This window comes from Anastrepha obliqua, chromosome 1, assembly GCF_027943255.1.
Source record: "Anastrepha obliqua isolate idAnaObli1 chromosome 1, idAnaObli1_1.0, whole genome shotgun sequence".
NCBI classification, from domain to species: Eukaryota; Metazoa; Arthropoda; class Insecta; order Diptera; family Tephritidae; genus Anastrepha; species Anastrepha obliqua.
This window is the reverse complement of record NC_072892.1, coordinates 174,890,753-174,901,104: the sequence shown is the minus strand read 5'-3', so window position 1 is coordinate 174,901,104 and position 10,352 is coordinate 174,890,753. Positions and strand designations below refer to the sequence as shown.

The 10,352-nt window shown below is 36.1% G+C and overlaps 1 protein-coding gene across 1 annotated transcript in view; it reads left to right on the top strand.

The window, feature by feature from the left end:
- The first annotated feature begins 677 nt into the window (after positions 1-677).
- LOC129238714 (protein sidekick-2-like) overlaps positions 678-10,352 on the top strand; it is a 96,631-nt gene continuing 86,956 nt past the window's right edge. Inside the window, exons 1-2 of the mRNA XM_054873846.1 lie at positions 678-699; positions 1,642-1,811. Of these exons, the coding sequence (XP_054729821.1) occupies positions 678-699; positions 1,642-1,811 (192 nt within the window). The remainder of the gene's footprint in view (positions 700-1,641; positions 1,812-10,352) is intronic.

Here is a 10,352-nt window from a genome sequence, read left to right as displayed (position 1 = left end):
TCATGAAAAACTCGTCCAAGATCCGCATTTTTAGACTTTGAATTTTGTTCAGCGCTGAGGCTCATGGGCGCCATCTGTGTTTTACATTTTTCTGGCACAGAGGGTTGAGGACTTCGCTAAATTTCGTGTGTCTGCTCTATTACCGCGGTTGCCCGCTTCCTCTTACTGTCGCCACTGATGCAATGTGTAACTGTTTGTTTTTGCTTGATTTAGTAAGTTTTGGGTTTGAGTAGGTAAATTGGGAAAAGTGCGAGGACCGTGCCTTACGTGGTACTTGAACCTACAACGTCTATGATGGCAGGCTAGTACACTTACGCTAGACTAGCGAGGCCGTCCACAGATTAGAACTACAATAAAAAATGTCAATCTGAATTTGAATACATAAAATTTTCTGTTTTTTTTTGCGCGTTTTTCTGAATCATTCAATTCACAAAAATCATTTAATTTATAAAAATACCCCCATTAAAGAATGAGTTTTGATATAATGTAAAATAAAAAATTTAATTCAAGCCTAGACAATTTCTTCCGAAATCACGAGTAATTTGAGAAAAATATTATTAAAATCGGTCAAAAATTATTTTCTCTAGGGATTGTGTTGGTGACATATGAAAAAATCAACGTAACCACCGCTCAAGTTACTTCGCTGCCAGTTGAACAACGACGACTGGAGGAGCGAAATGAACGGGCGCAATTCTGCTAGTGAGTCCCCTTTGACGTGGCAGCTGAAGTTACTCTCATAATTTGTAATCCATCATCCTTGTTTGCACGCAAGGGCATCTTCCTTAAGGAGGTGGCGGCTACGACGCGGACCCTAGTCAAGATGTCCCTCGTTTCAGCGACTTTGTAAGAGTTAGCTAGAAAGTTAAGAGACAAAATCCACCACATGTCTGTTCCCATATTGGGTGGTGTATTGGTCAGTGTCTGTTCACCATGTTAGGTGCGACTGTATGTAAAAAGCATAACCGGTATGCAACGAGGCGCACTGGGAGTCCCTGAATAGGTCGTTATGGTTTTCCACCTGCGGCCTCAAAGGGGTGATGTGAATTCGCTCTGCCGATGTGTTAGCCCCGGTGTATATCAGTAACCAGCCGCCTTGGACCCTGGTCAGGAAGTGTTCATTGCGCGAAGTGTTCATTGTAGCTTTCGTTGCTCCGGGCGAGCGCCGGTCCTTCCGTGTTTTCCGGCATCGGTAAAGCGTTGTTTGTATTACTTAGCACCTCTGTTCAGTCTAACCCTCGCATAAAATGAGGAGACTAAGTCATCATCAACTCAGTCATATGCCAGCTTGATACCAGGTTACTCCGAATATCTAATAGATTCGATGAAAATAAAAGATATTTCCTGGTTGCCAAGTAATTGGCGCACAAGAATGTTTAGATTATTATGAAATCGCTTTATATTCTATTAAACAGCAATATTATAGAAATCCATGGGGATGATTGACAAATATCATACTCATATTCGTATGCTGAGTCTCACATAAATCAATACCATCCAGTTGTTCATGGCGTGGACTTTTCAATTCATTTTCCAAAAAAATAATAAATAAATAAAGAAATAATAAATCCATTGTCTTCTAAATACAATCATTTATTTTCGCCTGATACTAATGCATCTATCATTCAATCCTTACATTTTCAGATGTAACAAATTTGGAATATGTGAATGTCGTCGCTGATGCTGGAAAAAATGTTACTATTCTGTGCCCAGGCGTCTCCGAGCACTCGCTGGTCGATACTTTGGTGTGGAAGACCTCAACAACCACAATAGCACAGTTTGCCAATCGGATACAGCATCTGCATAGTCCGAGGGTGAGTATTTAAAGTATTATTTTGAAAGTATTTATTATGAACGTGCAAAGCCAAGAAAGATTAAATCTGTAAGTCTTAAAACAAAAGGGAGTGTAGGAAGTAAAACGCAAATTATCGACACGAACGCAAAAGCACAAGAAAAGTCTACCTCGAGGGATAAAAATACTAGCAGTGATTGGTTAACCCGAAATCCGGGATTGTGTTAATATAATCGCGGGTTTTCGGGATTCATCTCGGTACATAAAACATTTAAATTAGGTAAAAATTAGCTTATTTCATTTTTTTTTTAATTTTTAATAAAATAATTTTAATTTTTAAAACTAATTTTGTTAGAGATAAAAAAAAAAATGAATTTTATTAAAAATTAAAAAAGAAAAACTTTCGACAATGAAAGATTTGAAAATGAAGAATACAGTTTTTTTAACACTATTTGTTGGGTTAAAAAATAGAGGTAAACCAATCTAGAAGTAGGAAGTAGCTCAGAGATCAATTCATTTTTTAAATCGCCAAGCCAAAACAACCGAGCAGAAGTAAGATGGACAAAGCGACTTTGAATTAAAGTATGATGACCAAACGGTGACTAATTGCAACGCGTTAACTGCTACAAACCGTTAACCGCTGATGAAATTCACCAGTTGTGTAATGTAGCAAAAAAGTGAAAACCCAGACAACTGAATCTTAGCCTTACAAGAGCAAGACAGTTGGAGGGAAGCTGCTGTGACAGACACGTTCTGCAGTAAGGCCTTGAAGCAATCACAAGCCTCACTGTACGGATACCCAACGGACAATGCCCGTTAAAAATTCTCACCAAATTTGAGAGCTGTGGCTTTTTTAGCCACAGAAGCTCCGTCGAACGGCCACCATCTACCAGTAGCCGAAAGGATCTCGCGACTTCGCACGGCTGCGCTCTAACTCATCACTCACTGAATTGATACGAGGCCCATATTTTCAGGAGCAGACTACAGGTTTTCAAGTGAACGCCAATCCTACAATTTCGCGATGAAACCGTCTCCAGCATCACTGTCAAGCCAATTCGTCAGCCCAGCAGTTTTCCTATATGCCGCTGTGACCTCGCGGTAAAACCGTTCACAGGGCTATTTAAGGCTCAAAGTTAATAAGCATTTAAAGAATCGGAAACTTACGGCTAAGAACTTCTTGAGAAATCGATAAGAACTTCGATCGCTGGTTAGATTTTTAATGAGGCATAATCCTTAGGGTCAGCATATGGCTACCATAGGCATCATCAACAATGGTGAATCACATTCTTTGTTTTTAGCTTAACTTTCTATCCCTCGACAAGCATTACAAATGCAAAAAGGATTCAGGAAGTTTGAAGAGGAGTTAAGTGTGTAATATTCTGCTTCTCCCCTTATGGCTATGGTTTTTCCTTACACACATTTTCTGTTTTTTTATTTAAAAAAAAATTTTTTTAATATTTACAATTTTTTTTAATATATAAAATTTTTTTTACTATTTAAAATTTTTTTAATATAAATTTTTTTTTAATATTTAATAATAAAAGAAATATTTTTTTTTTTACTTTTTAAACTTTTCTTTTTTATTTTGTTTTTTAATGAATGAAAAAAACTTTTTTTAATATTTAAAATTTTTTTTTAATATTACATTTTTTTTAATATTTAATAAAAAAATATTTTGTTTTTTACTTTTTAAATTTTTCTCTTTAATTTTGTGTTTTAATGAATGAAAAAAACTTTTTTTTTAATACTTAAAAATTTTTTTTATGCATAACATTTTTTTTTTTTAATTAAATTTTTTTTTTTAACTTTTCTTTCTCATTTAGGTTTTTTAATGATCACGCGACTTACCGATTCATTTTGGTTTTTTAATGATCACTCGATTTATCGATTCATTCATGTTTTCGTACTAGTAAACTTTACTGCTTAAACCTCATTCGACCGGCAGTTCGCTGTAGGGATGCTTCGAAGTTGTTTTGGTAGCGTAGGAAAACAATTTTTTAACCTTAACTAAACTTTGGGAGCACTGCAGTGTATTTCAGTCAAAACTAACCGCTATTACGAAAAATTAGACTGTCTGTTCACTTGCAAGCCAATTATTCTATATATTTTTACCCAGACCTTAATTTTTCAGTAACTGTGTCCTCGGATTTTGTTAGGCAATAGGCGTACAAATAAAAGAAAGCTTTCGGTTTTTGCCTTAGATTTGACCGACGAACTTTAGAAATTGACTCTGAGACAACAAGCTGAATAAATTGTAAGTAGCTGAGTGGGCCCTCTTGGCTAACCAAGTTTCGTTAGTAGTGGAGATATTAACGTTACACTATGCGATGGGGTACATGCCATGTGAATCTGTTTTACATAAAATTTCTGTTGCAGTAGCTGCTTATGAGATGATCAAGTGGTATATTGTCTTCAACGATCGCTCAGCCGTCTCGCTTTCACGCGGCTAAGATTCCGATACCTTGATGCTTACTTTGTATATTGGGCTGAGAAGCTTTTGGGCATGGATATCTGCTGACTGGGGAATTTTCTTATGATTTCTCTTAGTTCTTAAATCACCTTCTTCTTTTTGAAGACGCTATAATCGCATATGCCATTTTGGTCGAGTTTAGCAAAGCGCCAGTCGTGTCTTCCTCGTTCTAACCGGCGCTAGTTAGAAACACCAAGTGAAGCCAAGTCCTTCTCCACCTGATCTTTCCAGCACAGAGGAGGCCTTCCTTTTCCTCTGCTAGCATCTCAGATACCGCATCGAATAATTTCACAGCCCGAGCCATTGTATCCGTTCGGACGACATGACCCAGCCAACCTAGCCGCTGGATCTTTACTCGCTGCGCTCTGCTTATGTCGTCGTAAAGCTCATACAGTTCATTTTTCCATCGTCTACAATACTCACCCTCTCGAACGTGCAAAAGTCTAAAAATCTTCCCAATCTTTCTCAGAATCTTTATCGAGAAACAATTTCCAAAGTCTTTTTCTCGAACACTCCAAGGGACGCCTCATCGGATATTGTCAGCGTCCGCTCATCTCCAACCTGAAATCACTGCCATCCAATTTTATTTCACCTATCCGAATCGAGCCTAACCGAACATAGCCTTACTTCTAGACTAGCTAGATTTTTGCGGTATTGTAGTCGACCTTTTCAGCACCCTAAGTTCACTGGATGGTAATTCCGCTTTTTGTTAAATTTTTTCAAATATTTTCCTTAAATCTACTTACATATTTTCCCAGTATATTTATCATCAGTCATATTCATCAACCTTTCCCAACAATTTTTTCTCAAAAAAATTTTTCGCTAATAAAAATGTTGAAATTATGAAGCAAGAAAGCAGCAAACAAAAATGAATTTGCTTTTCACTAATTTTTGCCTAGCCAAAGTTCCAAGAAGAAGACTATTCATCCCTAGTGTTGTTGCAGGTGCAATTTTTGTAGTAATATTGTCATGGAAATAATTTATAAAGGGGCTAAAATATCAAAACCAAAAACCTTTATTTGCAAGCTTATTGCTGCACTCTCATCACAATGTTTACAAAAACAAATAAGCATTACCTCTTTAAGCCGTAATCACAAATCGTAGGAAGAATATTTTGAGCGGAGTTGTGTGTTGAGTTGAAATTTCATTATTTTATTTGTTTGTTAATTTCTTTACCAGAAATTAAAACCCATTTCATAAGCCACCAGGGGAAAATATCAGTGCAGTTAGTACAGCTGTGGGAACTTGGGTGAGAACCCATATAATGGGTGGTTTTCTAAAGGTGTGGACTCCAAGCAAACTTTTTAGCTTGATAAGCTTCGCATTTGGCTGAATGCCGGACAGACACATATCTCGATATACACTGCGTTGGAAGGCTAGAGCGCAGGGACTTATTGACAATTTATTCATTTTTCATTTAAACTTAATATTTTTTCTATAAAAGACATAGCCACGATTTTCAACAAAACTTTTTAAAAATTAAGAAAAAAACAATTTTTTTGTATATAAGATATTTAAAATGATTTTAAAAGTCAGAAATTTTAGCTTGGCGAGTTTGTCCTTTAAGGGGACTCGGTGGTCTAGAAATTTCAAAAAATAAATTTTCGAAGTGAAACTTCTTAGGCGTCGATGAACGAGCGAGAATGGAGAGGTAAATTTCAAGGCCATGCAACGTTTTGGGCATTTTCGTTCCGTGAGAGAGAAAAAAGATATAACATAGAGGAAAAGGAGAGAGAGAGAGATATACCTTATATGTTTTATAGTAATTTGCCATCATAAATCCATCCATTAGCGATTGATTATTTGCTGTTGACCGTCTGATATTTGACAGTTTATATTTTTTATTATTTTGTTACGAGCATCAGCCGCAACGCTCTGTTTAAATATCGGCTTATTTAAGGTTTTTCGCAATGTTAATCCTTTACGTGGGTTTTCCGCATTGCCGCCGCAATGAATGAAAAGCGTTAACCAAAAGATTTCAGATTGCTCAGACTTGAACATAAGGAAATAAGGGTGGATCAGTTTCAAGGACCGGTGTTGATTTTGAATTAAATACGATTTTTTACGAAATTATTGTCATTTCTCTTTATTATGATAATATTGCTATTGCTCAATTACGTACGGAACAAAATTTATGCCAAATGGCCGCCGCGACCTCGGCGGCACACCTCTATCCGATGGTCCACATTTTCGATGACGCTGAGGCGTAATTGAGGTTCTATGCCGTTAATGTGCCAAATTATCTCATCCTTTAACTCTTGAATTGTTGCTGGCTTATCAACGTACATTTTCTTTCAAATAACCCCAAAGAAAGAAGTCCAACGGTGTCGTTAACGTTTAGGTGTGGTTCACATTCAACATCGGCCCTTGAAATTTAACCACCCTTTATATTTCGGCATACTTACAATTTCTTAACTGCTGATGGTTGGCAATCTTTTTGGTTTTAATTATTTCGTTCAAGCTCAGATCCATAGTCCTTGCATACCGTATATTTTTTCCCCTCGATAATCGGTAAATTAAGAATTGTTTAACAAATTTACCTTCAAATATTACGAAAATGAAACAAGTCTGTCCCCATGTACGTCTATTGTGAATAGTATGTAAGCAGTGCTATTAGGTAAAAGCAAGACAAAACACCAATGCCGAAGCAAATTTTAGTTTAACGTCGCCGCTAAGTATTCATAAGGCAGATTCAATTTGAAGAATGTTTAGGAATTAACGCAGTTAGGGCCTCCGCACACGGGTCGTACCGTCGGTGGTTTGTCCGCACACAATGCAATTACTTATCGTAAAAGTACGAGTTGTCAATATGTCGAGCGATGAAAGGGAATTTATTTGTAAATTTTGTCTTTTTGTATTCTCTGTAAAAGTTGTGAATTTATTTTAATATATATTCTTTCTCTCTTTTTCTCTCTCTCTCTCACATTCCCTCTCAGGTCTACCCCTCTTTCTTTTTCTCCCTTGAAAGTTTCACTTCTGTTATGTGTACTACGCTACACGCACTTTTTTTGAGATACTTGACAAATATAGTATCTTAAGAATATACTGTGAAAATTTCATGCGGAAATTCTCAATATTATAGCTTCTACAGCCCATTAACTAGGTAGAGAGCGGTTCGCGCACTCCGGTAGCTCAAACTTTAAACTCATTTATATCGAACTACCTGGCCGAAGGTGTTGTCAAAAAAAACAACTATTCAAACGAATCATCTGAAATTTTAATATGATATGTTGTTGACAACATCAATGGCTATCGCCCTTACCGGAATCATATTATTGTTTCATTATTTCGTATTTTTTTGATTAAAAAACTGAAAAACAGCACGATTTCGAGAGTGTCCAAATCAAAACCGCGGCATTTTGTAAACTTTTTTTTATACTAGTAGGGGGACATAGCCACAGTCATACTGATTAATATTTTTTTGGGTTTTGTGTTTCAAATAAATAGAAGAGCAAAAATGGACAACACCGTCCAGGTCTAATTTCAGGAGAGTCAAGTTCAGCGCAATTTTTAAAATTATTAAAATTAAAAAAAAAATGGTTTTTCATTTTTGTATGTAAAGGAAGTTAAGTAAAATGCCTAAAAAATTTAATATCGTTTTTCAATTTTTCATTGTGAAAAAAAATCCTGAAAATACCATAGTTCTAGACCAGCGGAACCCCTTAAATGCAATAGGTTGACGATATATTTGAAGGCCAGCAATTCAATAGGTCGTTCCTTCCAATTGAAGCAATTCAATAAGGTCATTCCTTCACATTTACATTTGTAGCCTCCATTGACTGTTTTCGGGATCTCCGGGGCTCTGATTGAGTTCATCAAAATCAAGCGCTTGAGCATAAAGTTTTATCATTTGAACGTGCTGTTCAATCGTGTAATTTGCCATGATGATTTGGCATAAACAACTGAATAATAAACAAAAGATTTGACAGATGCCAAAACAAAATGGCTGCCACAGGGCGCCAAAGTCGACCCGCGCCAATTGAAAACCCCTTTATATGTTTCCTTGAGCAACTGGTTTACATTATAGATAAAATTACAAAAAAAAATTAACATTTTTAGAGAAACTTCTATACAGCTAGTAATCGAAAAAACACCCGTTGCAAGCAAATTTGAATGGCATAATTCTTCGAAAATATCGAATTCCATTTTACTGCTGGCAGCAAGCATTGCGCTCGCATTGTTTGTTATTGCATAGGTGTAGAATATTTCTAGGTATTCAAGCTTAAAATTTTAATACACTGCCAAAAAAATAAACACAACTGAATTGCAAAGGCACACCGCTCAGCTCCGATAGTGCCCAGGGCAACTGTGCTGAAAATTGTGGTTGAAAGGAGTTTGGCAAAAGATCGGTATGTATTTATAGTAATCCCCTGTATATGCACATATAAATGTGTATGCTTTTAATTCACTGCATTTATGTATATGTGTGTGCTTATATCCAAATGCGTTATGTGTAAAAGACCAAATACAAAATATTTTAAAAAATTTTTGAGTGAATAAAATTACTTAGATTTTGCTTATTTTGGGCTTGCCAGTGCCACTGTGGGGTAACAGGAGCAAACAGAAAGTTAGTGTGTGCGTATGTATGTAGTAGTGTATGTGCATACATACATTTATATATACATTTTCATATCCGAAGCACTGACAGCGTTGTAGAGCTCCTGTTTGCAACTGTGTTTTACGGTGGACTCTGTGAAATGAGCGAGTTGAATTGTAGAAAAACAACAAACATTAGTTGAAATTTTATTTTTGTGTGTACATATAAGTATTGAGTTCTTAACGTGAGATTAATAATATACTCACATGCAACTCAATTAGAAAAAGGTAACTTGAAATCAGAAATTGTTGGGTAAATGATTTTTGCTTTTAATGAATATCTAACTTTTGAAATCCATACAGAATAAAAATAAAATTGCATTGTTGCTACGGAGCAGTTATTATTTCAAAAATATATTCTTGCTTGCATTTACATATTCTGCTGTAAAGCTTCTAATATCAAATTCACATTTGATATTTCTAAAAATTGGTAAACTAAGGAAAATAAGCACTCAATAGTTTCAACCTCTCACCCTTAAATAGTTGTTTGTTTGTTTCATTTCAAAACCATTAGGATTTGCTCTAATTTTATTACTTTTTTTGGTGAAAAAATTATTCTTGCTTCTACAAAAACCGCATAAATCCCAGTTTTAAACTTTGTGAGAATTAAAAAAAAAAATCATCAAGGGCTCATTAAAATGTTAGTTAATTAAATATTTAATTAAAATTTAAAAAGAAAACTCGAGTATGCAGTTTTGTAACTCATTAGATTCTGGTTTAAAAAAATAAGTTTCAAGTGGCTCAAAAATCGTGTTGATTTTTGACAATTTATTTTTCTGGTGGTCTTGTGCATTTTCTCCACACAACGAGCGGCAAATGTTCTTTTATTTTACATATTTACTTGAAATATATTATAGTTATGCACAATCACAGTACAAAATCAAGGCAACCAACAGCAGAAGTTATTTTTTATTTATTTACGGCAAAAATATCTACTTACGCCTAAAAAATTACTACAATAAGGCAGAACATTTAACAACGAGTGGAATCATGTTAAAGGATGTTGGCCTCTAGAGGCAATCTCTGAAGGAACATGGCATTATTGGGCAGTTAACACCGCGTTTCGGTGAACTTCGTACAGCTTTCTATCCGCAAACTGGACTTTGAGGGTCGTGCCAGGGCAATCTTTCCAAGTAGGCAGAATTTGAACGAGGGGGAAGTCTGTACCGAGCCTGGTACGTTTATCTTCACTGATGGCTGCAAGTTAATAAAGGGAGTCGGAGCTGGGGTTTTTTAAACTGCCGAATACTAATAGTGTTTCTCAGACAGAAGTTTTTGCGATCCTACAGGTAAGCAAAATGCTTAGGGAGCGAGGGAGATATGAACATTTTTTTCCGATAGTCCAGTTACCATCAAGGCCCAGACGACGGGTAGGCTCAGACGACGGGTAGACTCAGACGGAGAGAAATTAAATTGCTGATGGGCTTCCCAAGAAGAGATCAACTGTATTGGTCTCAAAGGGCTCTTGTTCGGTCATCGGCGTCCCCAGCGTTGTCT